Below are 19,566 nucleotides of genomic sequence, written 5' to 3'. Positions count from 1 at the left end.
ATATCTTTTACCATTTCCGAGATATAGCCTCGTAAATTATAGCTACTTCATCACAAACCTTCGACTATATGCTCACTAAATTAGAAAGTTTGAAATAATGTACAACTTTCTCGTTGAAATATTGTATTTATTAAAACTGGAATAGTTATTTACATTTAAAGAGAGAAACTAAGGTTTTTACAGGTCATATTTTGAGTCCCAGAGTCCATTTTCATCATCTACAAACTCATTGTTATCACAGATCTCTTAGTCGCCACCACACTTACACAGTTCTGTGCACCTTAGTGACTTATCTCAGCATTTGCAATGCACAGCACACCGTCCTTTGGCGCATTCACACCATACCAGCTGTATGATTGATTATGGTGCACATGGAAGTGTACACATAGTAGGAGAATATTGATCTGCCTTGTTCCACTCGAATTGTGATGGCTCTGGGAGATTCAGGTGTTGTTGATCAGATCATCACCACTCCATCACCTGGTAATGAGTCCTTAAGATGTATGGTATGAAAGAGGATCTTGTTGGTGGTAGATTTTCACCTTGCGTCTTTTCAGTTGACCAATGTCTGAAATCTTTGTTCCGATGAGCATACTTGACAAATGAATCGCTCTATCAATCATTAATCTTCCTTCTTAAATTCTTCTAGATATCCAAGTCTTTCCAAAGCTTCAAGGATTGATTTTTCTGAAGGTTTGAACACTTTTCAGAAAGATAGTTTTCCTTTCTTTGTAAAGCACCTGGTCATCACACCCTGAAAGAGCACGAAGGCCCAGTAATGCCTGCACTTTTGTAGGCCCTAAGTAGGAACACACATGTTTGAGATCTATAAATCTTCTCTTAGTTCCAACTCCTGTGGCTAACATGCTGCCAGATTGGAAAAACAGTGACCACCACAGGCAAAGGACAAAAACATCAGTATCAGGTGAAAAAATTTGGAGGGTAGTAGCATGACGACGTGATACATAAAGGGAGTGAATAATCATTTTTGTGTCTGCCTCCTCATGTGTGCTTTCAATGTTTCCAACATCATTTGCATCTGATGACTTGGCTTCATTTCCCCAACTGGCTACCAGGCTTCTTTTTATCCCCTGTGCCTGTGGAATTGCTTTATTTAAGCTGTTTGCTCATCTTTAGTTTTAGAATGGAGTAGGAGGGTTCTCATGGAAAATGTTTCAATATTTGTAGAATCTGTGATTTTGTACTCAACAGGTGTTGCTTATCCTGCTCTTTTCCTTTGCATGGAGTTCTTGAGTGAATTTTCTAGGTAGGTACCAAATACTAAATGAGTTTAATCATACTTGCGCAGATACGGTTCTGTTTTATTGTTGAATTCAATTGCAAGATCATGGCATGTCTGCAGTGCTTGCAATTCTGCCATTCTATCAAGGACAACTGGTGTATATGTTTGCTGCGGTACAGATAATCTGACCTCAGTAACACATGAAGAGACATCTGTCATGTTATTATAAACCTCTGTATGTTGTTCTTCTTCCAGTATCTTCATCAGATTGTTGCTGTTTGCAGCTAAAAGCATTGTACCACTAAGTTAAACATTGAAAGAGGTACTACAGCAAATTCATAAATTACTCGAGCATTCCTGTAGATCAATGTCAATTCGACTATTTGAAGCAAGGAGCAAATGTGTGAACAAAGAATGATCTGCCTTCACCTGCACTCACTATGGTGTCTGATACTTTTCTCTTAACAACTTTGCGTGCACTTTTACACAGCTGAAGGTTCTCTTTCTTCATTGGTGCCCACACCTACAACTGTCTGATTCAATCCAGTCTTCTTTAAAGCCGTTGTGCATTTGGCAACCTTTTTCTGTTCTTCTTGATGTGTCCTTCTGCATTTTGTCATCAAAAACTGCTTTTGTTGAGATATTGTGAGTTCTTTTCCATCATAATTCACAGCATTAGTCAATGTCATGATAGAGTTGTAGATCTGTTGAACATCTTCCTTTTGGTGTATTGCATTGGATACAGTTAGGTGGTGATGTCTTGACTGTTCTTAATCTGTGATTCCTACAATTGTTTTTGCTTCGGTAGACCATCTTGACCACTCAGGCGAGGTAAAAGATTTGCGCTGGAGCCTGTTTCTTTGAGTATTATTAACCACACCACCAAGTACTTTCATTGCCCTGATCTGATGTTCCAGAGCTTCATCTGAACCTAAAACACAAAAGGATGTGTTTTGTTTTGCTTACTACCCAATTGCCTTTCTGATACTCACACCACAAGTCCAGGTGTTTGCTTTCAAGCTGTTTAATTTCTGCTAAGTACCATGCAACAATACTTGCGTAGTTTATCAAATTGAGGGCGATAAAGTACTTAACAAACTCTTCAAGTGATGCAAGGTGTAAATCCCAGTTTGCAGTTCAGACAGATCTGATAAATAAAAGCATTTTGGGCACTATATGAATGTAGTGAAGAGTAACTCTGAGTGTTGGTTTTTCTTTAGATTCTTTAGCTTCAAATGCATCCATTTTGGCGATCACATTCAAATTTGTTCGAACTTTCATAAGATAACTATGGATTGATCTTGTTTCCTGGGAATCATCCACTTGTGCTCGTTGTAGAATTCATCGATGATCCATTTGAAAAGCGCATGCCTAATGACATGTGTGCTTCAATTGCTCTCCTTACGCACTTCCCTGATACAATCTTCGACACATTTGCATCATAAAGTACAGTTAAGGCAGCCTCAATGCCTGTACCATCCAAGAAAGAACCAATTGCTCGAAGAATCACCATTATTATATCTAGCCCATCTGGTCTAAGCATCCAGTTCTTTGACAGGTCTGTTTTAGCCATAGCTAATTTTAAAACAGGCTTGTAAAGGGCAAGATCCAAAGTTACATACAATATTTGATTCTGGGGAGGACAACAGAACAACAGATGTTATTTTCGCCAACTTTTTCATGAATGTGAGCAGCGTTTGTGGGCTTGTTAGGCTGGCCACTGAGTGGCAGTACACAGACTCTAGTTTCTTTAGTTGAAAGATCACTTTTAATGGAATTCTAAGCTGACCAAATCGGAACTACATTGGGCCTCATTTCACGGTAGGCGGTAAACATGGCGCTATTAGCGCCATGGTTGCCACCGGTATTTTACCGTGTCCGCCTTGGTGGATGGCGGAATTACCGACCTACTCCAAGGTGAGCGATGCCGGTAATTCCCCATTCACCAAAGCACTTCCCCATTCCCATTTTTGCCCCCATAGGGCTCAATGGGAATGGGGAAGGATGTAATTACGGTACCGCAAATTGCAGTACCGTAATTAGCACCAAGGTGCCTTTGCGGGCCCGTTCCTTAACGGCTGGTAAAACCAGCCATTGAGGTCGGTCCGGCAAAGGGACCTCGTAGTAAGGTGGTAAGGTTTTACCGGTACCAGTGCCCTTACCGGTACTGGTAAACCCTTTCCGCCTACCGTGTAATGAGGCCCATTGAGTGGTTCTGACTCACTAATGTTCATCAGTCTCGTTTTCTTCAGTGACTTTACAATGTGTATCCAGCAACTCTTCATCAAAACATTCTTGAAAATCACTCAACAGCAAGACTTCCGCCATCATCCAAAGTAGGTCCTCAAGCCTGTTGGAATCTAAAATGATTTAGAATCTAAAATGATCTTATTCATCTCTGTATAATCAGTGATTTGACTGCTTACACTATTCTGTGGTCTACATCCTTTAGGAATGTTGCAAGACATGACCTTGGAGAGGGACTGAAGAATGTTCTGCAGTGATCGAAGTGATGATGGTCTTGATATTTCAATTGGAATAGGACATCTGACACCTCCTTCTGCTGATAGACCACCATAACTGTACCATGCACATTTTCTTTACCATATGGAATATCCTTGAGGAAGTCAATGTTGTCAGCAGCACAATAGACAAATCTGCCTCTGACCAACTCTGAGGGAACGCAAGATCCTCTACACTCATCCATGCAATTTATTACCACTGTGGATACTAGTGTCTCAAACCGAAGGACTCTGCCATAATCTATTGAAGCTCCCATACTGTGCAGAAATTGAATGATGAATTTGCTGCGGGTAGCTTTGTGCATTGTGAGCCCAACTGCCACTTGCAAGGGCATTTTGCGGGTATGCTGTGTGGTAGAAGTGCTCAGTTAGGAAGCTTATCGCGGTGATAGTATTTCATATATAAACATCTGTGACAATTTATGAGCCCTGTTCTTTACAATGGTATCACGCTTTTCTGAATTATTTTTCATATCATCAGTCCTTGACATCACCACTTGTAAAAAAGAACAACTTCCTTTGGAACAACATCTATCAAATTCACTTCTTCAAATCTTCCAATGAATTTCCATTTTTCACAAATTAGTACGGCTCTCTGTAAAATCGTAGCTGCCTCAAGAAGGGTTCTCATATTTTTCTCAATATCCTCAGATTCTTCTTCTGCATGAGCTAGTTCAACATCTGCTGTTACTTTAAGTGACACTCGTGGTTCATTTACCCTTTTGGGATTACAAAAAACAATGCCAATACATTCAAGCTCTTCTTCTACGAAATGTTTGATCTGTTTTCTTGTTTTCCTCTGTCCATCTTCTAAACCATTGTTGGCTGCAATTTTCCTGCAAAGCTTTTTCAATTTCCCCCATTGTTGCCTTCAAGGAGAAAATCACTGATTGAAGAGACAGATTCAACATTTGTTGCTTCGTAAGACAATTAATTTGGCTGCATCTTTCTGCTTAGTGTAGGCTTGCGTGTAAGACATTCAATGCATATCCATTCAATGCATAGGTGTTCCAACATAGCTTGTGATATGCCCTTTCCCTTGTGTCTCTAGGATCTGTATAATCGCTAAGACAAATCTTCAATGTGTTATTGTTAGACGGTTCTATTGCTCTCGTCAAACAGATGCCTGCTGAATCAGTTGCTATCAAATATAATTGATTTCTATTTTTTCCTTCTTTACTGCAAAATAAGCATTTATTTCTGTCGTACATAGGTATTTTTGATCTTGTAGTGTAGCTTTATTCTACTTCTTCATCTTCTTCATGGCTGGAGATAGACGGCTTTGACTCACGTAACTGCTCCCTATACGATCTTTTGCTTCATTCCATGTTTGCCTTATGAGTACATTGCTTGTAGCATTCCGAATGCCATGATGTCTTCATTTTTCAGTTTTTCAGGTTGCCTAATCGTAGACTTATGTACGTGTATTCATTATTGTTCCACTTGGCTCTCTTCTTAACACACTCTAAAATCTTTTCATAACATTTTGGATTAACCAGGGGAAAATTCTTTCTTTGTTGACATAAACTACACAAGGAAAAGTCTGTTATCTGTTTTCTTTTTTGGTTGATGGTGAAAGTTCTACTTTTAAATGACTTTCGAAAGGACCTTCTTTATTCAGTTTTTATGGTGAACAAAAAAGGTCCTTAGAAGATAATTAATAGGATCACTCTGAAAGGAGTTATAGATCAAATTCTGATTCATAAATTGCAGCGGCGGCAATCTTGGATTGATGACGTCACACAGGCCCTCTCCCACAAATTCAGACAAAACACCTGGTGATGCATGATTATATGCTTCATTTACAATGCACCCCCGATATTCATAACTTCCTTTCATCCAAAATCCCACTGAATTACATGTGCCCCTCAACTATAATAGATTCCAGCAGGCACAACAGGATTGTGTGTTAGAAGCAGATCCTCGCCTCACGCAATGAACTGCTCACAGGTAGCTGGCATGGCTTGCTTAATTGCGTAGTTAGGCTTGACAGCTTAAGGTTTCGAGATTGGCGACAAGCCAGGGAGAACCAGAGGCTCTGGCTGAATACTATAAAAGATTGTGATGGACCTACAAAGTAGTACTAACGAGTGCCGTGGAGAAGACGACATAGAAACCTTTTGTGCAGGCTTGTTACATAGAAGACCTCGACTTGGATTTATTTTCATTTTTTCCATGCCGCAAGAGTTTTCAACTACAATTGAATGGGTAAGGGAAGGGGCACAGATAAAACGAGCATTGGCAAAGCCAACAATTTTGGCTTTTGTGTAGGCATCGGATGGGCATGTGTCAGGCCCTGGTGTTATGGTACCACCTGGCCATAAAATGGGAATGACTGGAAAATGATGCAAGCACCTGGGCACACAATAGCAGTCCGTGGCAAATGCCTATCAATAACTACACACAAGCTGAAACTGTTGGCTTTGGCCATGCTTGTTTTAACAAGAGTGCAGTGCAAAGACAAGCTGAAGGCGCACTTGCTTAATATGTTCATTTCACCAGTAACACATTTAGAACTGAAATTAATCCATTAACTCTCCAATGACTGTTTTGAAATAACACTAGCAGGCCCTTACAACACAAAGTTAGGTGTTACTGCTGGATACAGCTAACTCAGAGATCCTAGGAAAATATGCTTTGGGCAGAGAGGGTTTGGCAGTTGGTGGGAATGGTGATGGGGATTAGCATGGTTGTGGGTAAATAACCGAACACCCACAAGCTGTGTGCCTCTCTTCAGATCCCACCTCCCTCCTAGCTGTACTCCACTGTTACAGTTTTGGCTTACGGGTGGCACATTAGCGCAACTTAATAGGAAAGAATAGAAAGGCCTAGGATTTGTTGCATCTGATCTTGCATGTCAACAGAGCAGGCTTTCATCCCGCCAAACCCAAAGACATTTTTATTTGACAATCGAGTGCCCCAAACACCCCAGACCATTTTCTCTTTGCTGAGTTGTGATTTGACTCCTTAATAATACATGCCAGAAACCTTTTGATACCAATCAAGGACAACTGGATATGTGGGACAGTTTGGACTGTAACATATGGCAATGAATAGCCCAGGGAATTAGTTTTGTACAGGGAATAGTGTTATCTTTGAAAGCACTCCGGAATGTCCAAGGAATCCTTACCTAGCACACTTTCAGTGCGAGAGCATAGCCGTGCCTCCATACCAGACCAGAGCCAGAAATGAGTATTGATTCTGTAAGTTAAGCATACTCTTGACCTCATGCAACCACAGAAGGAAAGTTGTTTGTGTGGCATGATGGAGAAGCTTGTTTTCCGAGATGGGTTACTTCTAAAGACTTACCTTTCACTGTAGGCTTTTTCCAAATTTAAATTTCCCTGGGCTTGTTGTTTTTGGAAAAGTGTACAACTTCTCATAAATATTCTGACATTTAGGTTAACCAACGTGAACTACTTTTAGTGTATGTTTGGTTGGAAGAAAGGCAGCTGTTAGACATTGCTGCTGTCTGTTAATGCACTGGTTGCTTCCATAAGCCTCGCAAAGGTAATACTTTTAGATAAGGCTTTTTTGTTTTTAAATATAATCCATAAACTTTGACCCTGAGCTCTGTCTCTGCAGACGGATTGTCTCACTGGGAAGTCGACCACGGCGGAGACGGATGGGCAGTTGTTGAAACGGGATGCTGCCATGTTGGAGCAGGGACTCGGGCCTTCTCGTCTTCTTTCGAGTAAGTTGGCAAAGACTGGAGTTGTATTCTTCTGATGATTATTGATGATATAAAGATTGCCAGTTCTGACAGGATGCGTTTTTCGCTGAAATTTCTTTTATTTGCTGTTTATCTACTCTGATGTCTGGCCTCTTACTTAATTTCATTTAACATATGGATTATTTAAATTTTCTTTGAGTTCTGTTTTTGGTGTTTTATGTTCTTGACACTTGGTACCCTGTTGTGCATAGACTGGAGAATACATGGCCTACTTTTAAACTTAATTTACTGTTATCCTATTGTAAGCCTGCCTGTGCTGGCTTCACTCCCCACTTCGATATCAGCTGCCCTTGCTTTTTTTCTGATGGTTTGTCTCCGAAAGTGACATATCCTAGCAGGCTATATACTCAGACAATCACGATGTAACCACACAGCATATTCGACTGATGCACGCCGAAGGCATTTTGTAAAATTTCCCTGGCTCAACCACCGGCAACTGTTCAAGCAGTCAAGTCCATCTCTAAGGAAGGGAGAGGGATAGACAAGAATACAGGTTAACATACTTTTACTCTGATAAAGGACTTCCCGCATAGAGGAATTGGAACCATAAATATTAATTAAGGTGTTGATACAGTTTACAGGTAGGTAATTCAGGCTCAGAAAATCCTTAGAGGCAGCGTTCGGTCTTGGTAATACTTGTTAGGGTCAACCATAAGGTTTAAGGTGACCGGTACATTTGGATACCAAGTTTGACAGTTCGTAGTCCAGTAGTAACTTAGGACTTGTAGAGGTCTTATTTGCGATTCAGTCTCACATAATTGAGTGATGGGCCAGCGTCTGATTGGCAGAGCAAGATTGTAGTGGTGATGCTGCGTGGCCTCCGATGTAAGTATAGGACTCCATGTTAGTGATTGGGCCAAAACTGTTTACAGAACTTTGCTTCAAGTCATCGTGGTACCTTTTCAGAGGCAAATGGTACCTTTTCAAAGGAAAATGTAGTTTGATGTCTCCAGCAATTACCAACTGGTGGCTGTCAGCAGGTTTTTGCAAGATGGGAAGTCAATCGCAGTGGTTTAGGTGGTCAGTTTACAGTCCTGATACAGCTGAATATAATCGAGAAAGAAGAACTCAGGTGGAGATCCTGGTGATGATGCTGTGTTAATGAGAGGAACTGCATGACTTGGTATATGGGTATGCATCTCACCTGTCAGAGGGTGCAGCCATTGTCCAATGGATGCAACCTATAGATTCCTCGTAATCTGAATACAAGTTTGGGGTGTTTTTCTATGTTGTCTCTTAGTTCTTTGTATTTTGTATATCAACCATAGACCTTGGAATCTGACGACTACCAGTACTATTGTTGTCCAGTGCTTCTGACTTAGTGTCAGGTCCACACAAAGACTGCAGTAAGGGTTTTCTGGGAACAGGGGCCCTTTTGCGGCATGTGACATGGCTGTGCCTGCCAGCTCAGGGGAAGATATTGCTGGTTCCTCAATTCCCTCTGGCCAGTAGGACTCTGGTATGTGTAAATGCCAGGTTGAATGTCAATATCAGAACCGTGGTATGCATGGTTAAAAAGTTTGCAAAGTACTACTTCACTTCAGAGGAATCTTGGTGATAGTAACAGAACAGAGCAGGTAACAATAACCAGGAAGAGGAACTGGAACATTTAAGTGTGGGAAAATGGAATTGTCTATAATGTCTTTCTAACTGCATCCTCTACTCTAAATCGTCTAATTGCTTTATGTAGATTGGAAGGGAGTTAAACAGCAAGGCAGCCTGGACTGAAAAGACCGTCCTTGCTCACTTTGCCACTGAGGTCGCCAGCCACTGCTAGTCAGCCAAACATAAATCTATGGAGGGAGCATAGATCTTGAATTTGTATATTAAGAACTTTGGGCTAACGCCCCAGGCAGCACAGTGAACAGGACATGCAGCTTTGAATTCAGTTATGCTGATCACTGGGTGTCACTGCAAACATTTAAGTGACATAGAAGGCAGCCCATAATTTTTCTCAATTAGCTGGAGTTTAAAGATGAATGCCTTGGTAAGACCCACATACAATGGTCTAGCCTAGATGATACAAAGGTGTTTACTAGGGAAAATGGGGAAACAAATAAAGAATCCGCCTCTATGTTCTCAGATGAAAGAAACCTCTTTGTGATTGACTTATTTTTGTCAGAGTGGTTAGTTGGAGAAACTCACCATTCTTTAGTATGAGGTCGCAGAGCCAATGAGGACTGGGTTGGTTCGGCCACTACCCGAGGTTCCTCCCAGAGAGTGGATGGAGTGGCATTCCATTGGCCCATCCTTCCTTCCAAGACGTGGTACTTGGATATCCCCCTTTGAAGATACAATCACTTCAAATGATCAAAGGGGACTAAAAGTCCCAGCACACCATTGGATTACTACTCAAACCACAGCAGAGATTTAGACTGCAAGTGGTTGGTAAGCTCAAACCAGGGAGTAGAATTAAACCATGAGCATTCAGTAAATCCAATCGCAGATTTAAATGAAACCACAGACTTTGAAGAAAGACAAGCCGCAGAGAAATAAACTACATGCTTTCATCAAAAGCAAACCGTGAAGAAGCACCGCAAATGTACATGGAAAATTGCTTAACTTCATATCTGAAGCAAGGGCACAGTTCAGGTCACTTGCGAACTGCACAATACAGCAGGAACAGAGGCTCTGTTAACTGGGAGTATGGCAAGAACCATGGAACACCACAAAGCCGTAAACATGGAATGAGATAATATACCTGCTGACACTCATGCAATAGGAGATCTATCAGAGGACACACCATCAAGGCTATTGCTGTAGCAATGGAACCCAAGACAAGTGTTCACAAAGGAAGACTGAGCATGTGTGAAAGGCATAATGACTGAGCTCTTCCACAAGAAGTATAAGGAAAAGATATCTTTGCAGGGAGGAAAGAATATTGTCTGCCCGAAAAGAACCCAGTCAGTGGGGTGAAATACTCCTTCCAGCTGAAAGAATCAATACCGTGAAGCTGCCTACAAGAATTGAATGCTGTGAACCAGAGGCAGTGGGAGGCCTTTGAGAATTGAGTGCCATGAATCGTAGGCCGTAGTGAGGCCTAAGAGAGGATACGTTGTAGAGAAAGAGAGATGATCATGGAAGAGGGCAGAATCGGGAGTACTCTCAAGGGAAATGCCTACAGAAGCCCCAGTGTGTGTTTTATTTATGGAATAGCTTTGAATCTTGAAAGCTTGGATTTATGGGCACTTCTGTTGGCTGAATTTTGAGAGCTTTCCTTTTTTGAAGCAAAGGGTTAGCCAGGAGGCTAAAGGATTCATTAATGTTGGGTCAGAACGTTTTTGTTGGAAACTCCTTTTGTACTTTCTTTGAAAGTGTATGGTGTCCATGCAGTGACAGGAATGTGTACGTTTAGGATTAATATTTTCTGTTGCAAGGCACCACTGCCTTGAGGTGCAGAAAGCACCTGGGCAATCCTACTTTGGGTTCCCCCATCCTTGACACTTTGCAAATGTATTCCCTATTGCTTTTCCAGCATACCTCTATTTCATGCAGGCTTTTGTTCAACCTTCTCGATGACTAAATATACAATAAATTATGTTAACATAACTTTGACCTCAGTTGTATCATTGTTCGACCGTCCTAAAGTTGCAAGCATTGAATCGCCATCTATCTGTACTCCCATGTTTCCAACCTACGTAACCTACGGAGGACAGACTCCTAATGAAAGAAAGCACTATGGGGCAGCAACTTCTGGCTTTCATCTTCCACATAGCATAATCTCTTAGGTTCAACTTTAGCCAAATACTGTCCATCTGAAAAACGCTTTTGCAGCATATTATTTTTGAAACTGCCCCCTACCATTTTTTTAATCTCTGTCCAGTCACACTAAGATCTGTGTATCTTTTGCATAGTTATAGAACTCGACTTTATGCTGAAAGAAGTGTGGTCAGTGGGTGGTGACATACATTTAGAAGTGGCAATAAGGAAGACCTGTGACGCACACAATGAATCCTGCTATAACGACTTAATGCATAGGCTGACATACTCACCAGTTGATGAAGCCCTAGTGGGCATTTTTCTTGGCAAGATTGGTATAATTTTTAACGGGAGGTACATTCTAGTGTTAAAGAATCCCCGCACCCCATCAATTTTTACCTTGTATGCAAGCTTAAGACCCCCTGCAGTGGGAGTACATGTAATCATAAATTGTTGGGCTATTAAAAATCTAACCTCCTTAAAAGTCCCTGGACCGGAGGCGTGGCTAGCAGTTGAACCATGAGCACGTAACTCTCTGGAGCTCCTGGACTGCTCGCCAAAATCCTGCTTTTAAATCCTGCTAAGCTATAAGGAGGCGATCCCCCGACTAAGCTTGAGCCAGGGGAACGATGATAGAAGACCTGAGTGCAGCTATTTAAGTAAAATGGGACGAGGCGCTGCCCCTGCAGTGAAAAGGAACACAGAGGTGCGAGCAAGACAACAAAGGTGGAAAGATGGCCGCCGGCCCAAGTATGGGCTCCCGACCTCATGGTGACGACCCAGATGAGAACCAACACAAGTGATGTGCTGGGTGCCCAATTGGAGGTACAACAGTGCTGACTGGACCCCTGCATGGAGACACAAAGCTCTGCCTGGTGAGGGAGAGGAGACTGCCAGGCGGTGTGCGAGGCAGAGGAACGGAGAAAGGCGCAGGGCGCGAGAGGAACACTGGAGCTGGTGGAGAACCCATCCCCTACAGGCGGTGTGCCCGGGTTGGGGGCACGGAACACGGCAGACACAAGATGGGCCTTCACTAAGCAGAGGAGAGCTGGCAGGGTGCCAGAGGAACATCGACATCGGAGGTGAGGAGTACTGCAGGCGTGGAAGACAGAGGAGGCGCAGCTCCGTAGTGGGAGGAAGAACCAGTGGAAACCCTGCTTGGATATGCTGGAGAGGTGCAGCACCACCCCGGATGAGTGGAGGGAGAAGCAGAGCTGAGCAGTGAGCCGAGGCATAGCGGGAGGAGGAGAAGTGGGAAGCTATAAGGGCCTCGGGAGCCCCCCCCTGGATAATTGCAAAGGCTGAGGGCCGCCAAGAAGGAGTGAAATTGAGTGGGGGAGAGCCGGGAAACAAAGGGCCCGAGTGATGCAGGCAAGGCAGGACACATCACAGAGCAGTGAAGGACCGGACTGGGAAATAGGGGTGTGTGAACACTTCCCACTTACTCTTGTCCAGGATACTATGGCGGAGCGGAGTGAGAGCTCTCCTCACACAAATAGGTGACAACAAGATCGCAGACCCGGAGGGGCAGTCAAGGTGGGGCCCAGGGGTCAGAAGATCTGAGACAGTACTCATTAGAGTAACCTGCCGATACCTGGGCGCAGGGCGGAAGTTCAGGTGGAGGCGCAGGGACTTGTGGCCTGGTGACACAGGAAGCATGGATACCCCCACTACGTGAAAGCTTGGGGGTTACGTGGAGAATCCGCCGTGTGTACTCCCCTGGGGGGAAGGAAGGCACAGTGGGGAAGGTGGGGACCCCTCTTCTGGTGGCCAAGTCCCCAAGAAAGGAAACGAGCGAGGATTGAGTTACCCAGAAGCAGAGACAAGGGTGAAGGGGCAGCAGAGGATGGACAGGTACACAGACCCCACTAAGAAACACCAGAAAGGTGAGGAGCCGCCCCGATAGGGGGAAAGTGCTGGTGGAGGGGCCTTTGGAGAGGTGACTTTGGATGCTTTAATGGAAGCAATCTAGGCAATGAGGTCCTCACTGGAGGGGAGCATTAAGGAAGTAGGGGTCGACATCTCCCTGGTCAGATCAGACTTACGGAAGGTGTGCGAAAGGGCCACCAAGGTGAAGCAGAGGGTAAGCAATGTGGAGGATGATTTGCAGCGACTTAAAAATCAGATGGCAGCTTTGGTCAGAGCAACCAGGACATTGGAGTCTAGGGCAGAGGATGCAGAAGGGCAATCACAGCGATGCAACATCCGGCTGGTGGGGGTCTCTGAAAGAGAAGAGGAGTCTAGTACTGAACTTTTTGTGGAACGGCTCATATTGGAGATCCTGAGGGTAAAAGGCCTATCTTAACTTTTCATGGTAGAGCGCGCACATATGGTGCTGGGCAGGCCCCCACCCCGTGAGGACCCCTAAGGGTCATAGTGGCCGGAAATATGAAACTTTAGAGATAGAGACGCTATCCTGCAAGAATCCCAGAGAGTGGGCCACTTCAAAGTGGGGAACATGAAGCTGCAGATTTTTCCAGACTTCACACTGGAGGTGTAGCGCCAATGGAAGACGTATTATGGAGTGCAGGGCCGCCTCAGAGTTAAATGTCAAATATATTATGTTTTTTCTGGCTAAGTTGAAGGTGATTGTGGAGGGCAAATCATGGCTTCTCAGCACTCCACAGGTGGTGTGGGCCTGGTTGGAGATGCAACCTCAAGGGCAGACAGCTCACAGAGAGGGGGCGGAAGATACCCAGAGATCAGGGGACTGGGATGGGTGAGGTGGAGAGGAAAGCTAGGAGTGATCAGTGGGAAGCCGGAAGGTGATAGTGCACCAGGTTGAAACTGAAGATGAGTATGCGAGAAATGTCCTTGGGGCAGGGGGCAAAAGGGGGTGACAGGTGGGAACCCCAAGACTGATGGCCAGGTGTCCTCTGGAGGAGGGAGGGACAGAGGAGACAGGTCAAGGTCAAAAGTTAAGGGGGAAGGAGACCCGGACCAAGGTTAGGGAATGCCGGGGGAGGGAGGGATGTGGTTGGTGGAGGGATTGTATTAGGGGAGGGGAGGGGAGAGTTGGGGAGTCAGTTGAGGGGTAGGTGGGGGTGGAACAGTGAGGTGTAGAGGGGGTAGGGAGGAGGGAAGAAGCTCAGTGGGATGGGAGGGGGTAACGGTTTAGGTTTTTCACGAGTTGGGCACAGTTGCCCAGTTGGTTGGAGTTGAGAGCAGGGCCTACGGAGCGAGGGAGAGTTTATCAAATGAGATAAGCAGAATCTGGCACAGTGGGAAGGGGGCGAGGAACAGTGAGACTGAGGAAATGAAGGAGAATGATCCAGAGGGGGGCAGAGGGGATCATGGGGATAGGAAAGGGATGGGAGGATGGAAATGTCTACCACCAGAATAGGCGGTGGGGGAATAGTCTAAGAATCGGGACCTGGAATGTTCGTGCTCTAGGTAAGAAGGTGAAGTGCCAGCGAGTGGGGGTATTTCTGAAGCAGCATGGTGTATATCTAGCGATGATACAGGAAACTTGTATGGTGCGCAAAGACCTAGATCTATTTAAGCGGTGATGGGGGTGGGGGGAACGGTGGTGGAAACAACTTATTCTCAATTCGCAATGGGAGTACTGATATGGGTGGCGCTGGGGGGGGTCATGGATGAGGAGGGTAGGTGTCATGCGATGAAGTAGTAGTAGCTTGACAAATACCCTCTTTGGTTCCCTCCTCCTTCTCCTCACCTGCACTCGGTTCTTCTGAGGAACTGTCTGTGTCTATGACTCTCCTTTTTCTCCAAAGGTCCAGTCCTTTCCTGTTGAGTTTCGGACGAGCTCCACTAGAAGCCACCCTGTCCGCTGTCAAACTGCAAGGCAGAAGGGACCCTCCGGGAGTCCGCCCCCAATACCAGGGAAAAGCGTGGCTGAAAAACCCTGGTGTGCTTGGATGTAGTAGCACTACGAATGTTGAGGCTGAAGGCTTTCCGTTGATGTAGATGAGAGGACTTCAATTCCCAGAAGACACTGCTGGAGTCGAGCTAGCGTACGTAGCTCTGTTTGGATGGAGACCGTAGCCGAGGAACGAGGAAGAGGTCTGCAGAAGGCTGCGATGGGAAGGACCATACAATCGTAGATGTATGTACAACAAGTTAGCAAAGAGCATTTAAAGTGGTAGACGGATCAAGGACGACAAAGTGGGAGGAACTGAGGAGTAGAGGAGATGAGAGAACAAAGGTTCAAGCGGGATACAAAACAAGGGGAGTCCGGGAGGAGCACTAGCGTACAAAACCTGGCGAGGAAAGCAAGGTTGCAACGCCACGATTACCGCGAGTGATGCCTATATATATGCGTCATGACGGTAACGTGCAGTACGTGGGAAACTAGACCGCTGGTGGAGGAACGGAATCAGCCCTTCCATCGGCTCCATAGCTTCCATGGAGCGCGCGTCATGACAGTATAACCCCTTCGCCAAGGCCGTCCTCCAGGCTTGCCCGGATGGTGTCTGTGGAATATGCGTAGGAGTCTGGAGGCATGTAGATTTTTGGCTGGTTCCCAAGATCTTTCTGTCCAAGGGTATCCTTTCCACAGTACGAGGTATTGTAGGACTCCGTGTTTGTAACGTGAGTCTAAGATGCGTGAAACCTCATACTCTTTGGTGTCATCATCCATACTGGGTATCCTTCTTCTGGAGGTTCTCAGAAAAGGATCAGGTATATATTCCTTAAGAAGCGAGGTATGGAACACTGGATGTATTCTTCGAAGAGAGTGCGGGAGGTTTAGCCGAAAGGCCACAGGATTGATCCGTTGATTTATGGAAAACGGTCCAATATATCTCGGAGTGAATTTACCTGAGTGGACTCTCCGGGGAAGGTATTTAGTGGATAACCATACCTTGCTTCCTTTCTTCCAATCAGGATTAGGTCTTCTGTTCTTGTCAGCCCTTCTCTTGTAAGTCTGGCGACTGGCTAACAGGGTTTCTTGAGCAGACCTATGAGTTTGTTTCAGAGTGTCCAGTAGTAGGTCTATAGTAGGGACATTAGTGGGTTGAATAGCAGGAAATGGGATGTGTTTGGGTTCGTACCCATATGTACATTTGAAAGGACTCATTCCTATTGCAGTATGCTTGGTGTTGTTATACGAGAATTCTGCAACCGATAAGAGATGATACCAGTTATCCTGAGTCTGGTTGCAGTAACATCTTAGGTACTGTTCAAGTGTCGCGTTGAGCCGTTCGGTCTGTCCGTTTGTTTCTGGGTGAAAGCCAGAAGACAACGCTCTCTGAATCTGCAACTGTTTACACAAGGCTGTCCAGAACCTGGAGGTGAACTGGGTTCCTCGATCAGACACAATTGAGGAAGGCAAACCATGGAGACGGACTACCTCCTTTAAGAACATGTCTGCTGTGGTAGTAGCAGAAGGAGTGCCTTTAAGAGGAATGAAATGAGCCAGCTTACTGAAGGAGTCGACCACTACCATGATGGCAGAACATCCTCCCGATCTGGGTAACTCAACGATAAAATTCATAGATATATGTTGCCAAGGCCCAGCAGGTGGTTCCTCTTGTTGTAGCAGCCCCAATGGTTTAGCTGAACTGTGTTTGCTTTGAGCACAAACTGGACAGGAAGAGACGTACTCCACAACATCCTTATTCATCTTTGGCCACCAGAAGTTCCTCTTCAATAGTTCTAGTGTAGCAGTACGGCCCTTGTGACCAGCCATGGGAAGATCATGGCACCACGAAAGAGCTCGGTTCTGGAGTTCTTGGGTGGGTAGGTAAAGCAAGTCATTTTTAAACAGGTATTCTCCTTTGTAGGATAGAGAGGGGTCTCTTGGAAGAGAGGTGGTTTTCTGGGCTTGCAGAACCTGTTGTAAATAATTATTTACTGTTCCTATGAATCTCTTCCCATTGAGCAGCCATTCCTGTTCGGGGTGATTCCCTAATCCTTCTTGATGGCTGCGGGAGAGTGCATCAGCTAAGTGATTGTCTTTACCCGGTAGGTATGTGAGTATGAAATCAAATTGGGAGAAGTAGTAAGCCCAACGAGCATGACGTGAGTTCTTGCATTCCATCTGTTGGAGAATACTTAGGTTCCTGTGGTCTGTTCGTACCTGAAACGGGTATTTCGCTCCTTGCAACAAATGGTGCCATTCCTCACAAGCCTGTTTAATTGCTAACAGTTCCTTTTCGATCACCGAATAGTTTCTTTCACTGGAGGTGAGTGTCCTGGAATAATAGGCAATGGGATGTTCAAGTTGATCCTCCTTCCTTTGTAGCAGAGCTGCTCCAATAGCCCCTTGTGAGGCGTCGGCTTCTACGATAAAGGGTTGAGACTGATCAGGCTGCCTGAGGATAGGTGCTGAGGTAAATGCTTGTTTGAGCTGATGAAAAGCGTAATCTGCTTCTGACGTCCAACGGAACTTCACCCCTTTCTTTAGCAAAGCTGTGATAGGTAGGACTATGTTGGAGAAGCCTGTGATGAATTTACGATAGAAATTTGTCAGCCCCAAGAACCTCTGGATGTCCTTGACAGAGTTGGGAACAGGCCAATCGCTAATAGATGTAGTCTTGTTAGGGTCCATCTCAATGCGGTTTTCTGACAGTATAAAGCCCAGATATGAAACCGTAGAAACCTCAAAAAGACATTTCTCTGGTTTGACTAATAGGTGGTGGTCTCGAAGTCTCTTGAGCACTTCTATTACGTGTAGACGATGTTGTTCAATAGTGTGAGAGTACACTAAGATGTCATCCAAGTAGACTACAGTGGACTTGAACAGAAGATCACAAAATACCTTGTCCATAAATCTTTGGAACTGGGCTGGCGCGTTAACCAAACCAAAGGGCATTACCTTGTACTCAAAATGACCTAATGGAGTACGAAAGGCGGTCTTCCATTCGTCCCCTTGTTTGATTCGTAGGAGATGATAAGCCCCTCTGAGGTCTAGTTTGGTGAACCATCTTGCCCCTTGTACTGCTTCCATGATCTCCTTTATCAGAGGCATCGGGTATCGATCTCGGATGGTTTGACTATTCAGGCCCCTGAAGTCAATACAAGGTCTGAGTTCCTTGGTTCCCCTCTTTGGTATAAAGAACAGAGAAGCTCCAGCTGAGGAAGTAGATTCTTGTATCAAGCCATTCTGGAGATTGCTGGCTAGGTAGTCTCTTAATGCTTCCTTCTCCGGGAGGGATAAGGGATACATTCTCCCAAATGGAACTACCGCATTAGGTATAAGGTCGATCTTACAGTCCTCGGCTCGATGTGGAGGAAGAGGTCTAGGAAGAGTGTCAGCAAATATGTCGGTAAATTCTTGATAGGCTACAGCAATGGAGTTAATACTCCTCGCTGGCACTGTGTCACCCTGATGTGAATGTGGCCCTTCCTCCTTCAAACAGGACTGCATACAAAGGTCAGACCTGAACTCTATAATGTTAGTTACCCAGTCAATTCCCGGATTGTGTTTTCTTAACCAGGGTATCCCGAGTATCACGGGAAAGTGGGCAGCCTTAATCAGATCGAATATCATGGTTTCATGGTGAGTCTTCATCTTAACCATGACTTCTGTGGTTTCTTGTCGGATAAGACCGGAAGACAAGGGTGTACCATCCACTCCTTCTACCGGTATGGGTTGAGGCTTTTCTCTCCTAGGAATAGCGTATTTACTGGCCCATTGGTCGTCCATAAAGTTCCCAGCTGCACCACAATCAAGCATTGCCAGACATTCAACTGCGTGGGTAGAGGTCCATTCCAGAACGATCTTTAGGACCATAAGTTGGTTTGAGGGAGTACATGGTATAGGTGGATTTGTAACACAGGGATTAGCAAGAGAAGCCCCTTCCATGTCCCTGCTCAGGGTCGGGGTCTGTCGTTTCCCGATCTTCGGGGAGGTACTTCCGGACAATCTCTTAGAAGGTGCTTCTCAGAACCGCAATACATGCACAAGTGCAGGTCTTTTCGTCTCTTTCTTTCTGCTGCACTGAGGGGACCCCTCGCTGCACCTATTTGCATGGGCTCTTCAGTCTGGGAAAGAGATCTGTCTGGAGTGGCAGGCGTGTATGAGGATGGTGTAAAAGGCGGATTGGATCTGGTCTTCCTTCTTTCTGCTCGTCTCTCGGAAATTCGAAATTCCATCTGGAGGGTCAGAGCGACCAGTTCTTGGAAGGAGGAGGGTCTTGATACTCGAGAGAGTTCATCTTTCAAGTCTTCATGTAGTCCTCTCCTAAAGAGAGTCTGCTTAACTGAGTCAGGCCATCCTGTCTCCAATGCTATCCTCTGGAAGTTTGAGGCATAGGTTTGAACATCAACAAGACCTTGTTTGAGGTCTAGCATGTTTTCATAGGACGCGTACAAGGTCTCGGTCCTTTCAAAGCGTTCTCTGAATTGTAGTACAAAGGCATTGTAATCATTCAGAACAGGATCAGTTTCTGTAACTAACGGGGTAG

At 44.9% G+C, this 19,566-nt stretch overlaps 1 protein-coding gene across 3 annotated transcripts in view; it reads left to right on the top strand.

The window, feature by feature from the left end:
- LOC138566663 (F-box only protein 27-like) overlaps window positions 1-19,566 on the top strand; it is a 1,347,647-nt gene that overhangs the window by 116,470 nt on the left and 1,211,611 nt on the right. For all 3 annotated transcript variants that reach the window (XM_069644226.1, XM_069644225.1, XM_069644224.1), the window contains exon 4: window positions 7,351-7,459. In XM_069644226.1, the coding sequence (XP_069500327.1) occupies window positions 7,351-7,459 (109 nt within the window). The remainder of the gene's footprint in view (window positions 1-7,350; window positions 7,460-19,566) is intronic.

Source organism: Ambystoma mexicanum, chromosome 2p, assembly GCF_040938575.1.
Source record: "Ambystoma mexicanum isolate Mex_15411 chromosome 2p, UKY_AmexF1_1, whole genome shotgun sequence".
In the NCBI taxonomy this organism is placed as follows: Eukaryota; Metazoa; Chordata; class Amphibia; order Caudata; family Ambystomatidae; genus Ambystoma; species Ambystoma mexicanum.
This window is presented reverse-complemented; position numbering and strand designations above follow the sequence as displayed.